Source organism: Hemicordylus capensis, chromosome 2, assembly GCF_027244095.1.
Source record: "Hemicordylus capensis ecotype Gifberg chromosome 2, rHemCap1.1.pri, whole genome shotgun sequence".
Classification (NCBI taxonomy): domain Eukaryota; kingdom Metazoa; phylum Chordata; class Lepidosauria; order Squamata; family Cordylidae; genus Hemicordylus; species Hemicordylus capensis.
Window position 1 is genome coordinate 131517040 of NC_069658.1, and position 27781 is coordinate 131544820.

General features: G+C 44.9%; 1 protein-coding gene across 6 annotated transcripts in view; it reads left to right on the forward strand.

The window, feature by feature from the left end:
• Positions 1-22056, forward strand: part of SVEP1 (sushi, von Willebrand factor type A, EGF and pentraxin domain containing 1) — a 249175-nt gene extending 227119 nt beyond the window's left edge. For 5 of the 6 annotated variants that reach the window (XM_053296613.1, XM_053296612.1, XM_053296614.1 and 2 more), the window contains 4 exons: positions 4577-4672; positions 10655-10750; positions 13862-13955; positions 17451-22056. In XM_053296613.1, coding sequence (XP_053152588.1) covers positions 4577-4672; positions 10655-10750; positions 13862-13955; positions 17451-17481 — 317 coding nt within the window. In that variant the 3' untranslated portion in view covers positions 17482-22056. The remainder of the gene's footprint in view (positions 1-4576; positions 4673-10654; positions 10751-13861; positions 13956-17450) is intronic. The other variant, XR_008316279.1, reaches the window with a different exon arrangement.
• Positions 22057-27781: the final 5725 nt, after the last annotated feature.

Genomic DNA, 27781 nt, shown 5'->3' on the forward strand with positions numbered 1-27781 from the left:
CCTCCCAAACCTCCCCTCCGCAGTAGTACTTACCTCGCTATAGTAGAACTTACCTGCTTACTCGGCTGCTTCGGCAGTCTCCAAGGAACTGAGGTGACTGCGCTTCCTCCCGCCTTAAATAGCCACGTGGTCATGTGGGGTGGGTGCAGGTGCCGAAAAGGAGCTGTAGAGCTTGACACCGAGAGGCTTCCGCGCAGGCGCAGAACCCATTCTAATGGATATCAACGGATCACTACCAGATCATCAGTTACAGGTGAGCAACCTGTTTTTCAGTCAACTCCACTGTGCTTAGATCACATGGGCATAACCTTTCATTATAAGGAGTGTTCCGGTACTTCCTGAACAGAACAGCCAAGGGTAAGATATTACATCTATTACAAGTGGTATCTTGTTCTCTAAAATCTGAAATACACACAGTATGTGATAATTTGTTATCTGATTCTTTAACTGAACTCTTTAATTATTTAAGATGTTTAAATCCCTCCCTTTAGTGCAAGTCCTCCCAGGGCAGCTAACAACAGTCAATAAAACAATGACATCCAAATCAGAGCGATAACATCGGGGGGGGGGTCCATAAAACAGCAGCCAGTCAGTTCACCAGCTGAAATCCGTAATTAAAGGCTTTGTGGAATAGCCAAGTTTTTGCCACCTGCTTGAAATGGCTTGTCCGAGATGCTTGTGGGGAGAGTTCTAAAGACAAGGTGTCAGCATGCTTTATATAAGCCTCACCCCTGCTTTACATTATTGGCTGTCAGGGGTGGAACAGACAATGCACAGTGTGATTACATGATACCACATGTTGTCTTCAACTAGATATTACGGTTATTCACATGACTGGAAGTGTGTTTTTTTAAAAAAAAATTATATACCACATGACTCCAGAGGCTCCAGGTGGTTCACGAAAACTCACTTTTTTGTGTACCTCACTTCTCACGCAGTGCATGTGGCAAGCAGCGCAGGAGCAGCAGTCATGTGGGGAAAGGTAGGAACCATCTTGCCTTCCCCCAGCCCTCCCTGGCCCCAGATAAAATGGTCCCGTGAACAACCTTATTGTGTTGAGGGAGAGATGAAGATCCATGAAAGCTTATGCAGTGAAGCATGAAGCAGAACAGCAGTCAGACCATAATTATGGCAGTCAGACCTTAATTTTCTCAGGATAGTTCAGTAAATCACCATTGCATCCCAACCAAATATTTCTTGAACATTTTCAGCCAGGGGCCCCCTTGTAAGCTTACTCTAACTTCCAGAATATTTTCCCTAACACTCACAACAAAACCTATGCCAGATATTTTGTTTGGCAGTTGAGTGTGGATATTTTTGTATGCAAAGGTGGGTATCCTGCAGCTACACACAAGAATCTGTGAATCAGGGTGAGGGTGTGTTTAAGATTATTATAGAAGCCATAAAAGTAGTAAAGAGTCTTGTGGCACTTTAAAGACTAATAAAAGTGTTGTGGCATAAGCGTTCATGGTCCAGAGCACTGCCGTCTATCAGATATATACAATTTCAGATTAATCTGACAGTGGGCTCTATCCCATGAAGGTTTATGGCACAATACGTTGGTTAGTTTTTAAGATGCCACAAGGCTTTTGTTGTCTTTGATGCAGCAGACTAACATATGGTTTCCTGTCTGGAATTTAGCAGGTGTGCTCCTCAGTTCCTCCCAAATAGCGAGCCACACTTTCCTGCCTAAGAATAGGGTCTACCAGGTGGCTCTAGATCAGGAGCCGGCCAACTGCACCCTCCAGCTGCTGATGGCAGAGTGCCTACTCTGGTCTCAAAGAGGGGGAAGACCACCACCAGCCACTGTCTGTCTTTCAGCAATGGTGTTCTGTCACCTGCAACTAGGGATGTGCACAGAACCGCAGATGGCTCGTTCGATGGCAGGGGTGGGGGTGTTACATTTAAAGAGCAAGGAAGGTGCTCTCCCCACCACCACCCCGCACGATTCCCCCACTGGCACTGTCTTCAAAATCTCTAGCACGGGAAGGCAGCATACCCTCTTGCCGCCCCAGTCAGCGTCAGACCGGAAGTAGCTGGTGTGCGACATGCACATGCGCACCAGCCACTTCCGGTTTGATGCTGACCAGGGCAGCAAAAGGGTACGCTGATGCCCTGCACCAGCAATTTTGAAGACAGTGCTGGTTGGGGAAACGCAGGGGGAGGGGTAAGAGCACTCTCCCTGCTCCTTAAATGTACACACACACACACCCGCCGTTGAACTGTCCAAATTGCCGGACCTTCAAATTGATTTGGAGGTCCGTAAAAGGGCCTCTGAACTGGTTCATGCACATCCCTACCTGCAACTGCTTACACGTGTCTCATGACCTCCCCCGATACCCCAAACCACAGTTAGAGAACAAAATTCTTCAGTAAAAGCAATTGTTGAACTAATCAGAAACACCGTTCATATAGCATGTGCACACCTCACAATTTGTTATTGTTACAGAAACCTCTACTGTGAGCCCCAAATTTGACTCTCACATCCTTTGCTATATGGGCTCTGAAATAGGCGCTCAGAAAAGGCAGGCAGCCATTTCTCTAATAGACATCTGAGGAGGACTCTGACTAAGATACTGACCAAAATTGACAAGCCAGGATATTATATCTTGCCCTAGCCTTTCCCTGTTGCCATCCATATGTTTCTGGAATTTGCCAGCTTTGTCCTGAACATTGCAGGCTGGCAGACCTAATAGGATTTTGATAGAATAACTTAGTTCCATGTATGCCAGGCAATTTTAAGGCTGATCAAGAAAAAGCAGAATTCTGTGCACTACATATGTTGGCCATTGTGAGTGGTGGCATCAGTGGCTGCTATAATAATATCACAGCATGCACAATGAGAAGACTTCTGTGCTGTATGTGACAGTCTTCTGCTGGCCTGCCCACCATCACAATACATTTGCACTCTGTTTGCTCTTGGACAGTGTGTGGACATCTCCAGCAAATAATGAGCATTTACCAAAGTTAAAGTGTAGTGTGGTGTGCCCCCCCCCCGCCCCGCCGCCCCATATTTAAGAATTCTGTATCTATTATATATTGTCTATAATTAATTCTCTTCTTGCTGCCCAAAAATGGATGATGGGCAGGGGACCAAAGGCATAAATGGCAGGAAAGGTCTGTGTTCTCTTGATTCATGTCAGAGTGGGGTGATTTTATTTTAGAAGTGCTGTATAAATAATGCAGGCTATTTGCCTAACAAAAGACCTCCAGTGCCTAAACCTTTGAAGGGCCTACATCAGAAGGACATGAAAGAAGCCAGCATCAATGACTCACACAGATCATGTACACCTTTAGCGCCAGTGGTATTAAGAAATGTCCTAGGCCTTCAAGATATATTCTAATCCAAAAGCACATATTCACTGATAGGTTATAATTAAAAGCACTGCTTTGGGTCTTAAGTGTGAGAATCATAATCCTGAACCGGACTTGTCTGGTCTGTTTCTGAGCAGGGCCACCATTGGAAGTCAGCCAACTTGGCACTGGCCAAGAGCCAGCCAAATGCCCATGCTGACCCCTGTGTTGGGAAACAGCGCTTTGTAGCTTTCAGTTTCCCCAATATTGCATGCACGATAGGTGAGATTCATCATTAAGCTTGTTTGTTTGTTCATTTCAGTCAAGCACCAGGGTTGCTTGGTTGTTTTGGGCTGTGGGTGGGGGCGTGCAGACATGGTAGTGGTGCTCACACACTGAGGCCACCGTCGGACATCATGCCAAACTGGAGGCAACCATGCCATAGGCTCAGGTCTGTGGTCGTCCAAATGTGGGAACCCGCAGTTCCGTCAAAAAAGCGACCTGAGGTTTTTGACTCCAAGCCTGTATTGGAACCTTCAGTTTTACTTGAGTTTCACCGCCAAAACCTCAGGTCAGAAAGCGGCACCTTCTAGTCCAAAGGCGGACCGCGCCGCCTGCATGGCCAGTTCCTCCCAGCTTGCAGTTTCCCAGACTGCAGATTGGCATCATCTGGGAGCACAGCGGGGGGAGTGGGGGCAAACTGCGTGTCCATTGGGCCCCTGATTTGTGGTTATGTGTGAAGGTGGCCTGAGTATTTTTTTTTAATTTACTGAAGATTATTGCAATAAAGTCACACTGCATCCACAAGAGGGCAGTATAGTACACACATGTGCTTTCACACTCATGCCTCAGCCAACATCATCATCATAAATACTTACATTGTTCATGCTTTTCCTAGTTGCTCCAAGCACTTCAGCTGTATTACCTGAGTAACCTTTAAAGCAACCTTGCAAGATACGCTAGTATTATCATTGCCATATTACACATGGGTATACAGGCTGAGACTGTGACTTGGCAAACGCCTCATGATGAATTCGTGGTTGAGATAAAATTTGAACTGAAGACTTCCTAGCTAGTAACTCAGGTTCTTAACCCCACTACATTGTGCCAGATATAATCCTTACAAACAAGGGAAGTTTTGTCTTTTATCATTTCATACATTTGCCTCGTTTATAAAACTCCTAGTGCCACAGGTACTTTGCATATATTCAGTTCTGTAGCTCGGATCTGACTCTCCATTTAACTCTCTCGTATTCTGACTTGATGCTGTTCCCTTTTCCAGCAATTTGTCGGTTTCCATGTCAGAATGGTGGCATCTGTGAGCGACCAAATGCATGCTCCTGTCCAGAGGGGTGGATGGGACGTCTCTGCGAAGAGCGTATGTACTTTTGCCTAACAACAGTGCACTTATCAGTGTGTTATGTTTGTTGGTTGGTTGTGGTTGGGGTTTGTTTTTGTCTTTGAGGCTTTTTGTTTATCATTTTTAAAATGTTTATCAACAAAATAACAATTTATATTTGCAATGCACTGTTTCTCCAAAGAGTTCTGATGAACATTTTTGACCCTCACAACAGCACAGCTAGGCGGGTTAGGCTGACACACAGACTTTTCCCCGGTTACCCAGCAAGCTTCATGGGTGAGCAGAGATTTGAACCAGAGTCTCCAAATACAAACCCACAACTCTCTACTTCACACTATGGATGAGCCCCTCATTTATTATGCACTGGCCATACTGGGATAGTTCATTAGTCAGAATTAATTTGGTTTAAACGTACTAGTGAAAAAAATGACTCTGAGCAGCACACAAAAGGACTGAAAACATGATTTTGCCCAGTTGTGTGGGACTAAAACACTGATCTTAGAAATATGGGGTCAGAAACCAAATGCCTAGGACACGTTTGGACTAAATTCTCAAGCATTATAGGCAGAGGTCAAGAAATGTTGGTTCAGTTCACCAGCCAGATAAAATATTTTATTCATCAAGATAGTTGGTTCTTTACTGGTCAGGACTTTATTTTACTCATCAGCCATCTTTTTTCCACTCATCACAGACTAGTAGACTAGTGGATTTCCTGATCCTGATTGTCTTATTGACTCACATTGGCTGGCTGCATCCAGCCACCTTCACTACAAATTAGGAATGGAAGCTGAGCACATTCTTTGGTTTTGGTTTTGTGGCATTTAATGGCATCCTTTTTTACTTCCCATGTCACCAGAACAACTCTTACAGAAAGTATGGGGCTTGAGCTTTGAAAAAGAAACAGCACAGAACATTTTGAGAACCTCCAGGCTGCGTAAAGACATACTTGAAACGGAAACAAGAGTGGGATTTGTGCTGCAGATGAGCTCTGCTTTGCCCTCCCCTTCCACCTTCACTCCTCACAGCCTTCAGACTGAATGCTGATTGCCTCTTTCTCTTTTCTCCGCCCTCTATGCTTCAGGCAGACACCCACTTTGCTTTATTTGGTGGTGTGTTTTTTTCCCTCCAAGCACCTTGCACGTTTATCTAACCAAATTTTGTTTGGTGCTTTTTTAAAAAGCAAATTGAGGCTGTTCTCACGCACAGCCTAGCCCAGTCTATAGAAGCCTAGCCTGGGTTAGGCTGCATGTGAGAACTGCCAGGGTCCAATCCCAGGGTCCAGTCCCAGGGTCCCAGGGTCCAATCCCAGCAGTGCAGCACTGCCTAGCCCAGCTTTTTAACCCAGTTTGGGTGAGCCCTTAACCCAGACTCCAGAATTGTGTGTGCGCTGGGGCTGCATTCAGCCCTAGCAGACACAGAGACTGGGGAATCCCCAAGCTAGGGGAACCCCAATGCACTGTGCATGTCATGCGGTGCATTGTAGGATATCTGGAGGGTGGGAGGCGTCATCCCAGCCTCCGGAGGTCCACACTGTGCCATGCAGCACAGATCGTCTGGGAGCACAGCAACATTGCAATGATGGTCTGGGGGAGGGTGAGTTGGACCAGCCTCCCCACCCCCACCCACCTGATCATGTGAATGACTAGGAAATCCCCCAGTCAGGAAATCCCAAGTAGCTTTTAAAAAAAATTAGCTCTTGAAAAACTGTTCTAAGTCAGGGATGTGGCTTTGCCAAACACCATTGTGTTAATCTGGTTTCTTCTGCTAACTAGGAAAAAAAGGTCTTACCAAGAACTTGATCTGAGAGAGAAGATGATGCATATATGCACTTCCACAGCAGTTTCATTGCTAAAATTATGTGTGTGTGTGTATGCAACTCTGGTTTCTTCAGATTTCCTGTTCAAGCAATCAGAATTGTATAAGCCCATTAACCATATACTCAGACTTCCTGTTCTCCTTTGGAATTTGTCAGAATCAATCCAAATATTGTGAATGAGAAACTTAGATAGCAACTCCTTGCTACTCTGCGGTATTATTAATCCATGCTACTTTATGTAAAGCCCAATAATAATAATAATCTATCTATAGTAGAATGACAGTCACTAATAGTACTAAACCTAATCAAATAAAATATATAGGCACAACAGTTCAGCCTTCACAAACCTAAATCAATTCAAATGTGCAGAGCAGCAAAATAAACGTATCATAAGCATCTGGTGCACACCATCCTCATTCGCTAGCATTTTAGTGTTCAGCTGAACTGATTATGCACAGGCTAGGAGAGGATGTAAAACCTGAGCCTGAATTTGCATTTCAGAGAATGAAACAAAGGCAGGCAGTTGAAAGAGATCAGTCAGGTGCACTCAGTGTTCTAGCTGAAAAGGCAAATGGAGATGGCATGCTTTCATATGGAGGGAAGGGAACTGTTCAGTCACTAATATTGTACAGGAAATGCAATGTACGATGTTATTTTCTATTGGGCTGGTGCAGATGACCCAACAAACCACGGTTTAGGAACACCAATAAGACCTTCACCATTCTGAAAAAGAGAACCGATTTTGAACCGGAAATCCAGATTCTGCACTTTCTAGTGAAATTTTCACCTGCCAGGGGCCGCTCTTCCATGAGACAACAGCCTCAGGTGGTAATTGCACCAGGTAGCAATGAGTGCAGACACCCCGGCTCACCCCCAGCCGCAGCCATCATCTCACCTGTCTGCTGACACCCTCACCTCAGATCTGCAGATGATGCCTGTTTCCCTCCTTCACACGCTGTCCCTCGCTGACCCCACACTCCACCTCCAAGCACTGGCCACCACTCCTTTTCCTTGTGCCAACTTCAGCTACTGGGGTGTAGCTGTTTACATGGTGCAAAGCAGGGTGGACCATCCCTTGGGCAATGCTGGCTGGCCGGTCTTCTGTGCTGGCCCAGTGCTCTGTCTCTCTCCTGCCTCTTTCCTCCAGCTTGTCTAGAGACAAAGCGGACAAGTTTGATGCTTGGGTGGGGGCGGGGCGGGGGAGAGAGAATGAGAGCTGATGTCAGCTTTCCCTTTACCGCTGCACTGCAAAGCTAGCGTCAGTGTTCTCTCACACTCTTGCTCTCCCTTCCTGGCTTCAAACTTGTCCACTTTGTCTCTGGACCAGTTTGGTGCTGGGTGGAAGAGACAGGAGAGGGAGGGAGGGAGGGCTGGGTTGGTGCTGCCACAGGCATCTCCATGCTGCCTTGTGCTATGTACACAGCAATCAGCAGCAGAGCACCCCCATCAGTTGAGACTGGCACAAGGGGGAAGAGCAGCGGCTGGCCTGGCAAAGAATGGGAGGATGGGGCCAGTGAAGGGGTGGGGTGGCATCAGCACTGGCTTCCACCCAGGGGCAGGGCCAGTGAGGGGTTGCAGAGTGGCTCCTTGCCATTCACCCAGAACAGTGAATGGCAAGAGGCTGGTATGATATCCTGCAATTCCTGAAGCTCTCAACAGTTTTGTTTCTGGTAATGTTGTAGCCTTTGCCATTGTTGAGAAGTACGGCGATATGCAAGCAACACATGCCAACCGCTTAGGAAATTTTGGTGCAAGCTTCCTGTTGTTCATAGACAGCTTCCCCCCCTCCATCGCCCAAAATACGATGCCCCCTCATTCTGACAGCTTACTGACATAGGACACTGCTTCTACTGAGTCAGTATTGTCTGCCCCGGCTGCTAACTAAATTACTAAAGACTAAATTACTCATGAGTCATCTCACTGAAATGAATGGGACATTGTAGTCATGACTAACATGCCATATTAACTTTAGGGGGGTGGCTCATGAGTAACTGAGTCTGGATGTCAGCCAATAACTGGTCGCAGAGATTGGACCTGGAAGGCAAAGCAGATGTTCTGCTGAGCTACAGGACTTCCTCTACTGTGACAGCCTTGATAAAAATGATTCCAAATCCTTAAAGCCACTCAGTTTTTACAATTCAGATAAATCAGGTGGGGTTTTTTTCAGAGCTTTATCATCTGTGCTGATTTGACTTTTCCAAAGGTGGAGTGGGATTTTCCACAGCAGTGTTGTAGGTCTCTCTCTTTTTATATATATATGCTTAAGAAGTTCAGTCAGAGGTGAGGCAGACACACATCTCCTTGCAGAGTCTGGCTCCGCATTTGATATGTCACAGCTCATTTCCTTGCCTAAGTGTTGACAAGGATGCTGAACCCAGACTTCAACACTTAGGAACCGTTTTTTATGCTCCTGGTCATTGTGATCTGCCACTCCAATTCACATACCAACATCCTTTTATATGCAAAGGAACAGACAGCTGCCTAGATCCATCAAAGCTCCTGCTTTTCTTGGCTTGGGTAGAAATATCCTAGAAAGGAGGTTTAAAACTGCCATCATTAGTTTGTAAGGAGTGTGGTAGTGAGGATGACGGCATTTATCCAACTCATATCTCATGATACCTCTAAATCAAGAGTAATACATTTGGGCCATTCACACAACCTACGGGGTTGGGGGAGAGCTTTGCAAACCTTGCCTTCCCCCCCAATCCCTGCTTGGTGGGAGCAAGGAGCGTGTTCCCACATGACCCCTTCTGCTCCACGAAGTGCAGATCAGGGCGGATCACTCTGCAGGCAGGACTCATTGTCCCGGCCTCTGGGTATCCCCCAGGCTTGGCTGCTTGTGAGAACAGCCTCATTATCTTACAAATAAAATAAATGTGGATTGATGGCTAAGGCGCTATTGGGAGTTGTAGAAAGGCAGCATGATTTAATAAGCCAAGCCAAGTTGCAGCTAGACTACACAAGCAGCAGATACTTTGGATAAAACTACACATACCAATGGAGATACATCAGTGCATCCTACTCTCTCAATGCTTTTGCAAATAGCAGTTGAGGGGAGCCTAGTTTAACCCTCTCCCCTTATGCCATTTACTGGTTAAAACTGCCCCCTCCAAAGCTTCTCTTTGCTCCATTAGTAAAAACATACCTGCTCCGCCCATGGTGTGGTTAAACTTGTATCACAGCCCAACCCAGACTGGACACGCCACACATGCTATTTGCAAAAAGGTGGAGACAGGGTGGCCTCTAGGTTTGAGGAAGCCATCTTCAAGGTGGCCTCTGGTGGGCCCTCTCTCCCATTGTGACACTACGTAAAGCATGGATAGCAACCACTAGCTGGAATGCTATTGTTACTGCTTCAGGCGCACCAAGAATGAAGGGAAACGTGTGTCCACTGCCACCATAAGAAGAGGGAGCCCACTCGGCCAGCACTGCTAGTTGCTGACTGGGCCCCAACCCTCAGTAGGAGGCCAGGGCAGGTCTCAGCAGTGGGGATGCTCAGCTGCTGGGATGATGACAGCCCTGGATAGAGATGCATTCAAGCCTCTCCTTCATGACATGTAGTTTTGCCTCTGTACATGCACCAAAGTGTTACAGCTGATTTGCATATGCACCATTACAATCACATATATACAGGCACAGTTTTTTGTGGTAGCTAGTATAATAAATAAAATAAATAAAAATAAATCGCTGTGTATTGTGCCTTCCTTGCAATAGCAGTGCCATGCCCAAACTGATCCTGCTGAGTTCAGCATATGGGAGGAGCACAAATGCTGAACCTTAGCAGAGGTTGCTGTGGCTGGAAATCAGCCTGGGCTGACTGAGAAACACCACTCTCACAGTCATGTGACTTGACCTAAGGAGTTTCTCATGGGTGCAAAACTTTATCCTGTTTGTTAACTTTCCTGGTGGAATGCTACCTGAGACCCTGAAGGCTTTTCTGCCTTTATAGTTTGTTCCTTCCCTAGTGTTGTACTATTGCTGATTTGAAGTGTTTGCAGCCCTTCCAGCCACAAAGTTTCCTTTATTTCTCCTTGTGTTCAGAATAATTAGCCTTGACATTTTTACTTTAGATGGTTCTACTTCTTGGGTTTTGCACTCAGGTTTCCTTATCCTAGTATTAATTTATTTATTGCTTGTCTCTCACCCCACCTACCCCTTTTTTGCATCTCCTGTCTTCTCTTTAGCCATCTGCATCCTGCATTGTCTGAATGGAGGCCGCTGTGTGGCTCCTTACCAGTGCGATTGCCCATCTGGATGGACTGGGTCACGCTGCCACCAGGGTAAGCCGGTTTAACCTAGTACCTTCCCACTATCGAGCAGCAGCATCTGGCAAATCAGAGGCATCTGTTGTGATTAGTGCTAAAGGGGTCTGAAAGAACCCAATGTAATTATTCCGAGGGAGCTTTGGGGGATGATGCTGCAATCTTATTTTTGAAACAAATTGATTTTCTCTTTTGGTCTAGCAAAGTTTCCCCGCAAGGCTGTTTCTGCAAATGGTCTTATCAGCGCTAGTATTTTTAATATTAAGAAGGCTCATTTCAGCAATATGGTCAATGCATAGTGTTTCCAAGGTGGAGTGTCAAATCACACAACTGTCTCTCAGTAAATTTTCATGTGCCACCCAGAATGTATTTCTTTATCACTACTGCCTGAAAAGCCATATGTCCTTCAAAATGGTTTCTCAGGAAGAGTTTGAACCCAATTGTTGGTTTTTAACGTGTTGTGTAGCTGTTTACGTTGCAGTGGGGCTGGAGCTCGATAGGAGAGCACACATTTTGCATGCAGGAGGATCTAGATTTGATCCCTGGCATCTCCAGCAGGGTTTCAAAAGACTCCTGGAAAGCTCCACTGCCAGGCAATGTAGATAGTATTAGGACCAATTGTCTGATCCAGAATCGTGCTCCTTTGTGGGTTTTGATGTTCAGAGAAAGATGTGTGTCAGTAAATGTTTAGGTTTTGTATTAACTACCCATATATGAATGGAGAGAGAGAGAGAGAGCCGCCCCCTCGCCTTTTAATCTTGCTGAGGGTCATTTCATACGTTACGTAGCGGCTAACCTGGCTTTGCCACCAGGTGTATACTGTGTAATCCCAGCTTCTTGACAAGTTTATATGTAAGAAATGCAAAGAGAAATGTTTGCCTCTTTGAAACTTTAGGTATACACCTCAAATATCTTAATTTACACTTTTAAAATGTAATGTATGATGATGCCTTGATGAGGGTCTCTCTTGAATGTTTTACTTCTCTTTTTCAAAACCTGTATTTTTTTTATTATTATTACTATTATTATTATTTATTATTATTATTATTACATTTATATCCCGCTCTTCCTCCAAGGAGCCCAGAGCGGTGTACTACATACTTGAGTTTCTCTTTCACAACAACCCTGTGAAGTAGGTTAGGCTGAGAAAGAAGTGACTGGCCCAGAGTCACCCAGCTAGTTTCATGGCTGAATGGGGATTTGAACTCGGGTCTCCCCGGTCCTAGTCCAGCACTCTAACCACTACACCACGCTGGCTTAGTACATCAATTATATTGTGAGATTTTTGAGTTCTTTCCTACTTAAAAAACACACCAGAGCTTTTTTTGATGAGATGCTTTAAATGTGTCTTCTAGTTCACCTTGGTTATTTTGTTTCCAAATCTCAATTTAACATGAAGTTCTAGGGGTTTGTATTTTTCTCTGCTTTCTATATATCTATGTTGCTAACACAGCACAACCCACTACATGAGGCCCTCATTATTCACGGGGGTTCCGTTCTGGCCTACAACCATGGATAACGAAACTGTGGATAACGATAATTAAGTCAATGGGAATTGGCGAGTTGGGTTCTGGAGCCCAGGAAAATGACTGAAAACCCACCGAAAAGAGAGGGTAAAAGCAGAGAAGGATGGAGCACAGCACTGTGCCTTAGCCACCTCAGATCTTCCCACGCTCCAGCTCCTTCAGCAATGCCCCCCCCCCCCCCGCCGGCTTCTCCAGTAATGCATAATCATGATGTTTCCTCACCCCACTGTTGAAGTCCAGCACTTAACAGCACAAGCCCCTTGGCCTGACTGGTCGGGAGGTTGGCCAAAGAGGCAGCACAAAATTAAATCCAATTCAAGTAAACACACACAGAGGAGTTTTTGTGATATTTCATAAAACTTATAAAAAACTTTCATAGTGTTTCTGTCTTTTATCCACTTTATATCCACAGTCAGCCATTAACAGGTCTATTTCTGGAAATAAACAGCAGCTTCTTGTTGTTGTGGTAACATTAAGGCCAATATCTTAAATGTGCTTACTAGGGAGTAAATCTCATTGAACATAGAAAGACTTGCTTCTAAATAAGCATGCATGGGAGCAAGGTCCAAGTGAAATAGGCACCCACAACCTCCTCTCAAACATTATATCCCAGTCTGCATGGGGAGAATTCATAGAGGCATAAGTAAGCCCTGTTTTGCAAATAAAGGTAAAGTGTGCCGTCGAGTTGATTTCGACTCTTGGCGCCCACAGAGCCCTGTGGTTTTCTTTGGGTAGAATACAGGAGGGGTTTACCATTGCCTCCTCCCGCACAGTATGAGATGATGCCTTTCAGCATCTTCCTATATCGCTGCTGCCCAATATAGTACCTGCGAGGATTCAACCGGCAAGCTTCTGCTTCTTAGTCAAGCATTTCCCCCACTGCGAAATCTAATATTTGTATTTGATTAGTTGACAATATATGTGTGTATATTTTCCATTCCTCAGAAACAAACAGAGATGAAATGGTAGAGAAATCTACCTGCTTTGGAATTTTTCAGAGAAGGCGGACACCTGAAGCTTGGAGCTGCCTTCTGTCATGGCTCCCACCTTATTTTGGGAAAGAAATCGCTTTGGGAAATGGTGGATAGTGGATATTACTTCTTTCAACAGCAAAAAGAGGAAAGAGCCAGTGTTTCTGAAGAGCAATGTAACTGTATTGAGGAAGGATGAGAACCACAAGACATTAAAGAAAAACAAAGATGAGGAGAAAAGAGCAGGGTCATGGAGGGCTCAGGGCCTTCTCCACAGCGAAGGGTGGAATAGTCTACGCGGTTAGAAGCTCCACATGTTGCAGGCTATATTAACTTCTCTCTCATTTTTTCTATCCACTCTAAATACTGGAAACATACACTTTTTAAAAAACTGAAGTACTCATCAGTTATGTAGATTATATATATTTAAGAACATTAAGATATAATATTCGTAATTCAAAAAAAAAAAAAAAAGATGCCTCTACTTGTTCTACAGTCATAGCTGTGCAGAAGAACTAGTTGCTAATTTGCTTACAGTTGGAAGTTTCTCCATGTGAAGAATTATAATAGCTATAAAGGGTATGCCATAATGTAAATGAATAATAATATGTATTTGTGGTCTTTGAATACAGCTGTCTGTCAGACTCCATGCTTGAATGGTGGAAAATGTATCCGACCAAATCGGTGCCATTGCAGTTCACCGTGGAGTGGGCCTGACTGTTCTAGGTAAATAGACCCTTCCTCCTGGCAGAGTTTTGACCTTTCAGAGGAGGGGACATCGGTCCCTGCTCCACCCTGTGCTTTGCATGCAGAAGGTCCACATTCGATCCCTGTGGTCTCCAGGTAGCACTGAGAAAAAGGAACCCTGTCTAAACGCTGGAGAGCTGCTGCCAGTCAGCACTGACAATACTAAGCTAGAGGAAGCAATGGCCTGACTCAGTATAAGGAAGCTTCATGTCTTAATCGACAACTGGGGTGCCCATCGTCAGCACTCCAGCTGTTGTTGGGCTACCACTTCCACCATCCGCAGCCAGCCACAATGGCCAGTGGTCAGGGATGATGGCAGCTGGCGGGCTGGAGTGAGACACTCCTGATCTACAAGGGGAGATTCCTACCCACATTCTGACCATAAAATCAAAATTCCATGATTGTCAAAGATGTATACTACAGTGGAGCTTAGCACCTTGGTCATCTTTCAAGTAGCCTACGGGCCTACTATGTGCCTGCTTTTGCTATGTAAGCCACTTCGTGAGCTTCTTTGTTGGAAAGTGGTATGTACTTAGTTTTAACAGTAACAGCTAGTAGTTGCGTTTGAAGGTTTTGTGTGGTTTTTAAAGAACATGTATCTTTAAGCCTGGTTCTGCAGTGAGAGGCTTACAAGGCTCCCAGCTGAGCATCATCAGCCCCAGAAAGTTGTGAGGAGCAAGGGGGCACCCTTTCCCTCAGCTGGGAGGTCTGTGCGTACACAAATGGCAGTTTTGAAGAGGCTGGCCAAGATTCAATTGGCCCCAAGGGCAGCCTTGACTCTCTGGCTTTCCCTGAAGCCTACTGTATGGCCCCACTTTCAATCTACATGGCACTGATAATTTCAATATTAATACATGCTAGTCCCAAGCCAGTTTTAATGTGCCTGCAGTAGCAAGGACTTATTCGCACTTGGCTTCAAGCTTCAGGGTAAATGTTGAGCGAAGCCACTTCGAACTACACTCATGGCATTGAGGGAAGCAGCCCCTCCCCTCTGCTCTTGGATTTTGTTTTGAAGCAAGTCCACATGGCATGCTCCGTGTATTCCTTCTAGCCAATGAGGGGGGGGGGGAATCTCCCTGCAGAGAGATATCTGCATTTCTGAAGAGAGCATGCCTCTTATCATGCTCATGATTCTACGTCAGTGCCTCTCCCTGTTTGTTCCGGCATTTTCAGAAAAAGTAGCTTAAATCCAGCATTTTAAAAATCCAGAAATACCTCGGGATAAGCTAGAATTTGCAAGACAAAGCCCAACTTGTGTGTGGAGTGGGTCCAAGAATCTCAACAGGTCTTTGTGGTAAGTTTAGCTGGTGTGTGAACACACACACTCTCTCCCAAAGGAGAGGCGGGGCAGAAGTCCTGTGTGTAAAGCCTCCAGGCTGCGGTGCCCACTGTTCAGAGTGATAAAAGCTGCCAGGAATGTGCACATGTAGCCCTGTTAGAGTGCAGCTCCACAATGGCACCAATCACTTGTTTAGGGAGAGCAGGAGAAAGTGAAGAATCCAGCCCTCTGCTAGGGATGTGCACAAAACCGGTTTGCCCGGTTCGGTTTGAATTCGAACCAGGAGGGGGTAGTTCAGTTTTGGTTATGCTCGAACCTCCCCCTGGTTCGGTTCGAATTTGAACAATTTCAAACCAGTTTGAACTGGTTCGGACATCCAAAAATGGGTAGGGTGGTAGCTGGCACCCAGGGGTACCTGCCAGCCAAACCCCAAAGCAATCGGACACTCATACGATTTTTTATGAATTTTTGAAAATTATATATATGAGAATATATATATATCATAGGGTGTAATGGGACTCGAACCAGCCCATTATTCCCTATTGTGGAGCACCCATGGGTGCCAACAACCATGCAAACCTCTATGCTACCAAAGAATCTACACTCAGAACACTTCAGAAACAACAAAACCCAGTACCCCATGGGTTAGCAACCCATGGAGGTGGTTAGCACCCTCGTTCTGGGCCACCTCAGCACCCCCCAAGTGCGGTTATGGGGCTGCTGAAACCTCCATTCTTCCCTATAGAGAAAAACCTTAAAGCCACTTCTGGGGTGGCCCAGAGTTAGTCGTGGTCTAGTGCAAAGAGGGTGCCAACCACCCCCATGGGTTACTAACCCATGGGGTACTGGGTTTTGTTGTTTCTGAAGTGTTCTGAGTGTAGATTCTTTGGTAGCATATAAGGTTTTCAATGACAAATCATGAATCCACTCTCGTTGCTAACCTTAAAGACACATAAACTTCAAAAATCACTTAAAAATCAGCCCTTTGCCTATTCCTTTCAAATAATTCTGATAGCTTCTTTGCCCACCCTGGGAACTACCACCCACCACATGCCACTCTAGGACACCCCTTCCCCCCCCAACGTGAAGCTCTACATTTGCTGCAATCCTAATTATTCCCTATGAGGAATTCAAAAATACTTTTAAAAATCACCAATAATCAGAGGAGTGTCCAATTGCCTTGGGGTTTTGTGGGTGGTAGGCACCCTTGTCTGTCTACCATCCACCCCACTTTTGTGCCCCTAGGTGCTCCACAATAGGGGATATGGGCTAGTTCGGGTCCCATTATACTCTATGAGAAAAATAATTGAAAATATTTCAAATATTCATAAAAAATCGTAGGAGTATCCGATTGCTTCAGGGTTTGGGTGGTTGTTGGCACCCATGGGTGCTCCACAATAAGGAATAATGGGCTGGTTCGAGTCCCATTATACCCTATGAGAAAAAAATATAAATAATTTTCAAAGATTCATAAAAAATCGTAGGAGTGTCCGATTGCTTTGCGTGGTAAGTAGCCATGGATGCCAGCTACCACCCCACCCACTTTTGGAGGTCCAAACCAGTTCAAACCGGTTTGAACTGGTTCGAATCAAACCACCCCCTGGTTCGGTTCGAATTCGAACCTGTAGCTCGAACCTGATGGCTAGTTCGGTTCGAATTCGAACCACCCTGGTTCGAATTCGAACTGGTTCGCACATCCCTACCCTCTGCTTCCCTCACCACCACCCACCACAAATACATTCACTCACACATGCACCTGCTCTTGTTGAGAATGATTTGACAGTACATGCATAACACTGTCATATTATTTGCAACAGTGCTGACCATCTGTTCAGAGGTGGGTGTGAGAGAGGGAGAGAATGAATGAATGAATGAATGAATGAATGAATATGAGTGTCTTTGTGGTGGGCTGGGTGGGAAACAGAGGGCTGGGTTCATTTTCCTTTGCTCTCCCCAAACAAGTGATTGGTGCCATTGCTGATAATCTGACCAAATTATGCATACACAGCTTTGGCCAAGTTCCTTGGGTAGGCAGAGATATATGTGTGGAAGCTGCTTCCAAGAGCATAAGATCCTGATTAGATCAGGGCAGAAGTCTTCCTGATGTAGCATTTCCTGTTTTGTTCTCTCATTTAATAATCTGCAGTAAATAATTTTGTTTTTGTCTTTGTCTTTTTGCCTGTGTGCTGCTGTAGGAAAAGGAAAACTGGATTCTACCACTTTTAGCACCAGAGCAACCACTATGAACATTCTGATTCTGATCCACCGGGCCTTGGTACTCCAAGCACTGTAAAATCAAATCCAGTGGGTTTTTAAAAACGATGTAAGGGTTTTTTTTAATGGTTTTTATTTTGTATTGTATTTTTAATACTTTTTTATTTTGAAAGAAACCACCTTTTTCATGTGCAAAAATATATCATTTATGCTGTATATGCTGCTGTCAGTACACACAAATGTACAAATAATGTTGTCCACCGAGAGAGAGAGAGAGAGAGAGAGAGAAATCTCTTGCAGACTTTTTAAAATATTGTTGCAAACTCTTGAGCATAACCTGTGCTCCACTGCCAGTCGGAGCGAAATACTATGCTGAGGTTTGAGGGCCAATTGAGATGCATCAGTGGCAGACATGCATTACGTCTTGCCTCTGTCAAGTGGTAACTGGTGTACTGCCTTAATAGTAAAGGGAGCTCGTGGACGAAGGGCACTCTATCCCTTACACATCCCCTATTGCTCCAGTCTCTCTTCTCTGCTAGTGATTTGATTCCAGTATCAGAACTAGGAATGGAGAAAAGTGGGTGGAGCAATCAATTCTAAAGAGGTAAGGCAAGGGGGAGAAGGAAGGATTCAGTGTTCCTCTCCCAACTACTATTAAGAGGGACACATGCAAACCCGATTTTCTGCTTTATAGTGAATAAGGCAGAGACATGAATGCTGGCCCTGTTGCATCCAGTTTGGCAATGAATAACCTTTTGCAGTTTGTATTTCATTGGCTATGGAGGTGACAATATTTAGTTATCTTAGGCTGACAAAACTGTTAAATAAATTGACCAGGATCCAAAGAGTTGCTTTATGCACGTGAAAGACTTGCATGTCATGTGCTCAGTGGGATTTTGGTCTTTTTTAAAAAAAAAAAAAATTTTGAATAGCAGACCCCTGCGGTCATATTGGAACACTCCCACCAGACTTTCAGAAGCAGTTTTCAGTATGGAGCATTGTTGTTTGAAAGACATACAGCCAAAGCCCCCTTGGCCCTTTCAAGTGAGTTGTGGGATTCTTTGGATCCTGGCCATAATATGCAGTCTGATCCAGTCACTCTGCTACATGAACCATTGGGTGCATGCAGCTCTTCATGCATGGAAAGGCATCTGTGGAAAAGAACAGGGAGCTCCCATGTGCAAAGCAGTGCCTGCGGGAGAGAGGATGTGGCCAAGGGCTGGAGTGCCCACACCATTTTATGCTTGTTGCAAACCTGTTTTATTAGGAAGGTGTACATTGTTGTTCTACCATAGATTTATTGCTGAAATAGTTGGGGGTTGTTGTTTTTTTGGTTTGTTTTTTTAAAGTTGGTGTTTGGATGCTATTTAGTTCAACAGCACTTACTGTTTCATGAAAACTGGTGGAAATTAGGAGTCTTGTTTGTCTATTATTGATATTTCTTGTGTGCATTTCACACCACCACATCCCAAGCAAGACAAAATACCCTCCCATTTTCAAATCTATTAGGATAACAACTACTAGTTGTAACTTTGGATAAAAACAAATAAGCTTAGATGAAGTACTGTACTGTAATACTAATCATTAGAGTTATGAACTACAATGCTGTAGTCACTGTTAAAACTTAAAAAGGTGGCCAGGAATAAAGAGGGAAGTGCAGTGTTTGATACCAGTGCTAAGAGAAATCTGGTGTATTTTATACAATGATTTATTTCATTTACTTATTTCTGATCTGAATTGTTTCCCTATAACAGTGGGTGCTTTCACACTTGTCACTTTCTCCAGAATTGACACAATGTATTCACTTGGTTATTCCAGCTGTCCAGACATTTCTCCCAAACTTGTAGCAAGCATGAATCATCCCCTTTGCCAAGCAGGGTCCATCCTGGTTTGCATTTGAATGGGAGACCACATATGTGAGCACGGTAAAACATTCCCCTTAGGGGATGGGGCCATTCTGGGAAGAACATCTCTGCATGTTTGCATGCAGAAGGTTGCAGGTTCCCTCCCTGGCATATCCAAGATAGGCCCGAGAGAGGCTCCTACCTGCAACCTTGGAGAAGCTGCAGCCAGTCTGTGTAGACCAGGGTTTCTAAACCTTGGGCCCCCAGATGTTGATGGACTACAACTCCCATCATTCCCAGCCACAATGGACATGTTTGGGGATGATGGGAGTTGCAGTCCATCAACATCTGGGGGCCCAAGATTAAGAAACCCTGGTGTAGACAATACTGAGCTAGATGGGCCAATGGTCTAACTCAGTATATGGCAGCTTCCTGTGTTCCATTCTGTTCCTGTGCTTCCCTCATAGTCCTCCCATTCTATTTCCCGAGCTTATTTAGAGAGAATTTTTTGCTTCAAACAGTATTGCAGCAACTTAATCATTGCATGTGTAGACTGGCATACCACTGTTTTCTTCTTGCCTTCTGCAGAGGAGTGGATAATGATGTGGGTAGTGCTACTGGCCTTTTCCACACCTTTCTGCTTCCATGTTGCATTATCTGCCTGCTTTTCCACTATCGCCTTCTGTGAGCCACAGGTCCTCCTATAATTAGTGTTCATAGAAGTGCAATAAAAATACAGTTATGAACACACTAAAGCATAATGGTGCATAACCAACCAACCTTTGCAACAGTGGAACACTGCTTCAGGTTTTTGTTAGCTTTGGGAAAGCATGGCTGAAAACAACAGTAGTATCCATCATGAGTTAGTGAGGCAATTTAGTCATATTGTTGGGCAAAAGCCATGTTAGAATTGAGGAAAGTGACATTACACAATGACAGTTGTGCAGATGTGGCAAAAAACCAGAGTGATGCTACTGCTCACCTGCAAAGCATTGAATATGCCCACCAGTGCTATACTCACCACCTATGAATTTGGAATGTGAATCAGGCAGCGGGATGTTAACATGAACGTTCAATGTATAATTGCGCATTTATAATTCTGCTTTCAAGTGATTGTGAAAAACCATTTATTGTGTAGTGCTAAAGGCCCTAGTGTGGAAGTACTCAATGAAGTCATTCATACAATCAAAAGCTGTGTCCTACCCTGGTTTGGGAGCTGTGTGTGCTCACAGTTTTCGGTTGTGTGGAAGCAAGGAAGGAGGAAAGCCTGAGTAGCTTCTCCTCCTACCTTGCTTCCACACAATCACTTCTATCCAGGTTTTCCTTCTACTGTGCTTCCACACAACTGAAAATTGGGAGCACACACAGCTCCCAAACCCGGGTAGAACACAGTTTTTGATTGTGTGAATGACCTCAATGTCTGATAGTTGTCAGCAAGTTTCATTACAAAAAGGAAGGAAATCATTGCACTTTGTATAATCTCATCATTTGTTTATCCATAATCCTTTGGAGTACATAACACACTCTCATTCTCCCTCTTTGTCTCATGCATGCATGAATACATACATTTTTATACTAAGGTCATTGTAAAGGGATTATTGGACATTTGGAACGAACGTAAGAACAGCGCTGCTGGATCAGGCCCAAGGCCCATCTAGTCCAGCATCCTGTTTCGCACAGTGGCCCACCAGGTGCCGAATGATTTGGAAGACCTTCTAATCCTTTCACCTGGAAATTTAAAAAAATTAATAGGAGAGAAAGAGAAACAAATGGCAAAGCATTTCCAAAAGAAAGTCACCTGCTTCCAAAGTGAAGCAGAATGCAAAATAAACGCCAACCTCGCCCAAATGAAAGTGAGCAATTTGTGTATTAAGATAACAGGGTTATGAGGGTGGGGAGGGGGGGACCTTAGTAAAATTTAAAAAAACAGCAAAAGGACTAACAATATCCCATGTCCCACAGGTCCACTGATATTAATTTCTTGCAGCTTTGTTTTTTTAATTATTGCTTCTATTGTTATAGAAGCAGGGTAACAGTATCCATGATACAATACACATAGTAACTAATGCATATCACTAAGCAACACTGCTGGAAAATCCATCACTAACATTTCCAAATGATTAATGGCTTCTGTTGTAGCTCATGCTAATCACAAACATGCTTTAAGAGGACATACAATTCAACAAGACACAATTCAACAAGATCCATCTCTTCACAAAATGGGAGAGATGGAAAATGAAAACTAAGCTACACATAATATTTCTGGTCTCTTTTTAAAAAGTCCCGTTTTCTACTTTTTTCATGCATTGTTCGTACTTATGACAGTCTGACTCTTACATTGCCCCAAGAACACTGTATTTTGGGTAGAAACACTTTTGTTCTGGGAGGTGGGAGAACATTTGAGAAGGGTAATGAAGTCAGATGGCCACTTTTTAGTCCTAGCAGTTCATACACTTTCAATTTTACTTGTGTGAGAAACTAAGTTTGAAGACCTGAAAGAACCCTCAAGAACGACACTGCAGGCAAGCTGTAATGCCTGGAGGTAAAAGGATGGTTGGTAAAACTAGATTGCCGTTTGTAATATTAAATCCTCAGAGAAACAGTCACCTTCTAAAATTTACTTTTAAATGCAAATAATGTATTGTCATTTATGTCACCGCTTGTCATGTGTTTTAACAACTTTTGTGTGATGCACTTTACACTGTAAATAAAGTTGCACCCACTTTGGTACCTGTAACACTAATCTGTTTTTGTTTGGTTAATGCCTGATAGCTGTGTCCTTATCCCAACAAAAGGTATCTCAACCCAAGCAGAAACGGAGAGCTTTCTGAACTCCCTGCAGTAGTGACTACAGGCTATTCCAGCCCATGAACTCTCTCTTGGTGTCTTGGGTGAGCTGCTGCCTCTTAGGCCCACCCATCCCATGCTCTGCAGTGTGGAGATAACAAGACCACTTACCTCCATTGTGCTGTGGCAAAGAATATTCCAAAGGAATGTTTGTGAAGTGCTTTGAACACCACAAATAAACTCTGTGTTATATATAATGGCTTCACTGTTGCACAATTCTGCAAATTTTGCACTTGCACAACAGCACTCATGCAACTGAGCAAACATGATGTTCCACCATGTGTGTCATGTTGCATAGATAATGATAGTATCATCACTGACCATGGAAACTCACGATGAAATTGTTACTTTGTTGGGCAAACAGAAAATCCTAGCTAGAATGAGCTGAGCAGTTATGAACTAGTAATACCCTCAGGGCCGTCCTTAGAGCAAGGCGACCGGGGCAATTGCCCCGCGCTGGCAAGTGCAGCCTGCCCTCCTCTCTCTCCCAGTCCCAGCCACTTATCTTTCTCCGCAGCCCAGCCAGAGCCAATCTTTGGTGTCTGTGTGCAACTTGAAAGGCTCCCAGGCAAGCTGCTAGAGCTCCATCTCTCCTCACCTCTCAGCTGTTCAGTGGGTGGGCAGGGCCTCCAGAGAGGCCTCCATGCAGGCCTCCCTGAAGCTCAGGAAAGAAGCAGGCAGGCAAAGAGTGTCCAGCACCCATGCTCTCTTCAGACCCTCTGCCCAGCCCAGTTCTGCCCAGCCCAGCCTTAGTAATGGAGGTATGATGTGATTTCTTTTTGGTGGTTATCTCCCCCCACCTTGAATATTTAGGGATTGGCTTGCCATAGGGCTTTGGTATTGAGCAGAGATGTAGGGCAGGGTGGGCAGAATAGCTGTCTTTAAATTGAAGTGGATTGGAGAAATTGTTGGTTTAAAAAAATATTTAAAAACTCCATCCAAAAAGTCCTATAAGTGGCTTACTTCATGGCAGAAAATTACAAAAATGTCTGGGAAAAAGTCCCCACCCCACCCCCACCATCATTCCACCCCCATATGGAAGAATCTGCCCTTTGCTTTCCTAAGGAAAAAAAAGGCAAAACTCCCCCCTCTCTGCCCCAACCTTTAGATCGCCTGTCCTGGAATGACTTGGCATAGGGTTTGGTATAGAGCAGAAATGTAGAGCAGAGTGGGAGGCATATTTAAACTGAAGTGGATTGGACAAATTATTGGTTTTCTTGTTTTTTAAAAACCACCCACAAAGTCCTATAAGTAGCTTGTTTCATGGCAGAAAATTGCAAAAACTTCTAGAATAAACTATCTATCTATCTATCTATTTATTTATTTATGAATGCACTATGCTCAAGTTGATTTGCACCCTAGAAGGTCTGAGAACTGTGAAGCATGTGTTGTGCTTTTTATTTTTATTTCTTTAGAAATGCATTATATGTCCAAGCTGGTTGGACATGTCCAAAAACCTCACGCACACTATTTACACTGTATGTCATCTATCAGGATGATGCTGTAATGATATGAAATGTAAAGGAGGCCCCGCACATGCTGATTCACCCCTAGTCCCGCAACCTTCTAGTGACGGCCCTGACTACCCTACCACTAAGTAAACAGTCTAAGCAAAGCTGGATCCTATAAGTCACAGCAAAGAAGTGTTTGGGATGAGGTACAAAGGCCACCCTGATGCTTTGGTACCCAGAACTGTTGCCCTGTGCCATGCCTTTGGCACAAGCTGACCTAGTACACTACACTGTAACAACATGGTGGGTAATCCCTCTCTGGCAGGAACAGTCAACAGTTGCTTTGTAGCAGCATCATGCCAAGCTATTGTTTGGGACAGAAATGATTGTTCTTTCAAATTCTATGCATTGTCTAATCATTGCTCTGCTTTTGTGTTCAGCTATTCTTCTGACAGCTAAAAAGAAATTCACTCTCCAGACCTTTCAGTATTAGATACTCATTTAGTATCAGTCACATGCCAGCATAATGAGCACATTAAAAGAAGAACCATGGCCACAGAACTGCATGTGCGCCTGACAGTCAGGAGGAATAATTACAACATGGCTCCAATGGGTTTGGCTGAACAGCTTCTCATCTCTAACCCAGCTACACTGGATTGTGGCTGATCTGGAGTCTAGTTTCTGTACTTAATTTCCCATACAAATGCCAAGAGTGTGACAGAGGAACACATGATGCTTCACAGGGAGTGCATATCAGCAAGTTTTAAAAAAGAGAGAAGAAGCTTGTCCCAAATACACCCCACTACCTTGAGGCACGGCTGGATTATGATTATTACTACCAGTGGCACTCCAAGCTCATTGCTTCCCCAGAAATAATTGCAGGGCCCGTTAAACTGATGTGTATCCACCCCAGCACATGACTCTAGTCTTTTAATGATGTAGAACAGCTGGCCACACCTAGACATGGTTATCCTGGGCTTTAGATTTTGCCTGAGCTTTCGTGAGCTCCCTTTTGCACTACAAGAGTGTTTGTTGCTGAACCTGATACAGTCCTGCGATTCCAATTTTTATTGAAAAATTAAGGAGCCAGACTCAGCAAGTCACTCCACAATGATCCCTTTTATGAAGCACAGAGGGGTCACAAAGAACATAATTACTTGTATTTTAGTCAAACATCAGTGTGAGCCTTTGAGTGGGGGAGATGGGCATGCTCCTGATTTTTAGTTGTGTGCTTGCAAACAGGAAGATAGGGGAGCATGATCATGTGCGAGCGGCAGCTGGGTAGGATGGCTTTTCCTCCTACCTTGGTAAAATGCTGGGGATGAAATCTGGGTAGGGCCATTTGTCCACCTCACAAATGACCATACAGCCCTTCTCCTCCCTTCATGTTTACAAGCACACAACCGCTGGTCGGGAGCATGACTGACTCTCCTAGCCTGGCTGAGTGCTTCTCCTACCCTGCCTACAGTCATGTGATTGAGCCTGGAGGCTACTGACGAGCTGGAAAATAGCTTGGAGGACCTCCAGCAATGACTAGGTGGTAGGCTATGGAGGCAGACACCAGCAGGTGAATATGGGCTGCCTGGGAACTTTCAGGAAGTTGAGGGGAAACTTGCAGGAGTTTCAGCAGGAAATGCTGTGTGGCAGCATCTGTGGTGTAATCATATTCATGTTTATTCAGAAGTAAATCACATGTATTTTATTAAACCATTTATATCCCACCTTTCAATCTAAAGCTCACCAAGCTGGTTTACAATAGACTGTAAAACCTTCCACAGGAAGAAGCACCATGCTGCTGCCCAGAAGCAGTTTTACTACGGCATTCTGCACCTGCCCTGTCATGCTATGTGGTCTGGGCTGCCTTTCAAGTTGTGTGCAGCCCTAGCATGGCTGGAACACTGCCCAAGGTGTTGACCTCGGTCAACATGTTTAGAAAAGTTAAATGTTTTTGATATGGGCATTTGGTTTTGCTTCTACTATACTACTTATTTGAAAGCCTATTTCCTGAACTAGGCAGTTTTGGATCCCCCCAAACAATAACAAGTTGAATGGCATCAGCTGCACACACTAAGATGATATAATCTGCCTGTTTTCAACACAATCCAGTTTTGAAACTAGAGTGGAAAGGAAATACCTTTTAGAGGAACTACCAGCTGAAAGTCAGCTGTCAGCACAGGTTTGTTTCAGATGGAGCATAGTGTCTGTAACATGTGTCAAATCTTTCAGAAGACCACGTCCCTGCCATCACCAGGTCACCAGGTCTTCTGAGCTCCATGATCAGGAGAATTCCTCCGGAACCCTAAACCCTTCGGACTGTAGATAGTGGCTGCAGTGCAGATATCTGAATGCTTCCTCTTCTTAAAAACAACTTTGCACATTAAAAAAAAAACACCTAGCATATTAGCAGAGGCGTAACTAGGGAAAACAGCGCCCGGGGCAAGCACTGAAATGGCGCCCCCCGCCCCCCCCCCCGCCCCCAACATACTACATTATACTTAGGTTTTTCCTCACAAGTGCCCGCCGCCGCCGCCAAGCCAGGCCACTGACTGGCCACCAGGCGCCAGCAAAACAATGGGGGGGGCCGCGGGCGGCGTGGAAGGGACCGCTCGTGGGGGAGGGGGTGCCGACGTGCTCCTTTGACTGCTGCAGCGCTGCTGCACTGAGCAGGAAACATTTGTATTAACAAAATTTTTTTAAAAAATTTAAAAAAATTTTTTTTGTCATGGCGGCGCCCCCCATGTGACCAGAAAATATGGCGCCTGGGGCACGTGCCCCCCCCTGCCCCCCTATAGTTACGCCTCTGCATATTAGGAATAAGGTTCTAGCCTAGTCTTTTCTTTTCAGTGTACTAGCTTTGCACATGATGGGATTTTATTAAAGTGGGAAAGCATTTCAACAGATTTTATTCATGGAATAGCACATTTAAATGGGCTGAAGTGATACAGTTCAAAAAGAGCTGCACAGTGTAATTCTACTGCTAGTGTAGCTTGGCCCATAAAACCCTTTCATGCGCTACCACAACAATATGGGAATTGTTACCCCATGGATCTGGTATGGGATCCATTGATATGCATTAGAATGGGTTCTGCACCTGCGCGGAAGCCTCTCGGTGTCGAGTTTTCACTGCTCCTTTTCGGCGCCTGCACCCCGCCCCATGTGACCACGTGGTTATTTACGGCGGGAGGAAGCGCAGGCCGCTCAGTTCCTTTGCAACCGCCGTGGAAATCACTTGGTTTCTGTGGCTCCTTCACACTTGTTTCCTTGGCTACTTTCGTTTTCGAATTACTGGTTTTGACTTGGACTGTTTTGACTATTCTTGCTGCTGATTTTGGATTATCTGCTATCGTTTTGACCCGGATTGTGACTGTTTTTGGCTTCTCTAATCCCCTTTGGCTTGGCGAAAGATCAGACTGTTTCTCTGGCTACTGACCTCGTATAGTGAGTAACATGGATGCCCCTATAGGAAAAAAGAATTTTAAACGTTGCACTGAGTGCAAAGCTAAACTGCCCTCATAAGATCGCCATAGCTTGTGCTTACTGTGCCTGGGAGAAGCCCATAAGACTTCTACCTGTAAAAGCTGTCAATCCTTTTCTAAACACACCAGGAGAAATCGTGAGCTCCGATTACGGGCCACTCTATATGATGTTTCGGCAGCGCCTTCCTCTTCAAAATCTCCTCAGGCGCATGGCTCAAAGGACCTGGGTCCGGCCCAGTCTAAAACTTCGAGGCCCTCCATGAAGACCCCTAAGTCCTCGAAGAGGCCGGGTGAGAAAATGGTGGCTGTGGGACTTCCCACCAAAAAGACGCGACCTTGAACCCAGTCGGAATCAACGCCGTCTCCGGGGACTGCACAAGACATGGTCTTTGTCTCCGCATTGAGAGTGCCAGCTTCTGGAGATTCGCCTTCGACACCGTCGATACCAACGACTGCGCAGCTTTCCGTATCAACAGCTCCTCCACGAGCTGAACGCTCGACATCAGGAGTTCCAGCCAGAATTCTGTCGACACCGAGACCTATGTCCCATTCGACACTGACGGCTTCGATATCGGCAATCTCGATACCAACGGAGGCCATAGAGAAGCTGGCAGGACACGCATCGACACCGAGACCAGCAACCTCCGTGTCGATATCGTCAGAGACTCTGCAGGATGCATTGAATGAGGCACCA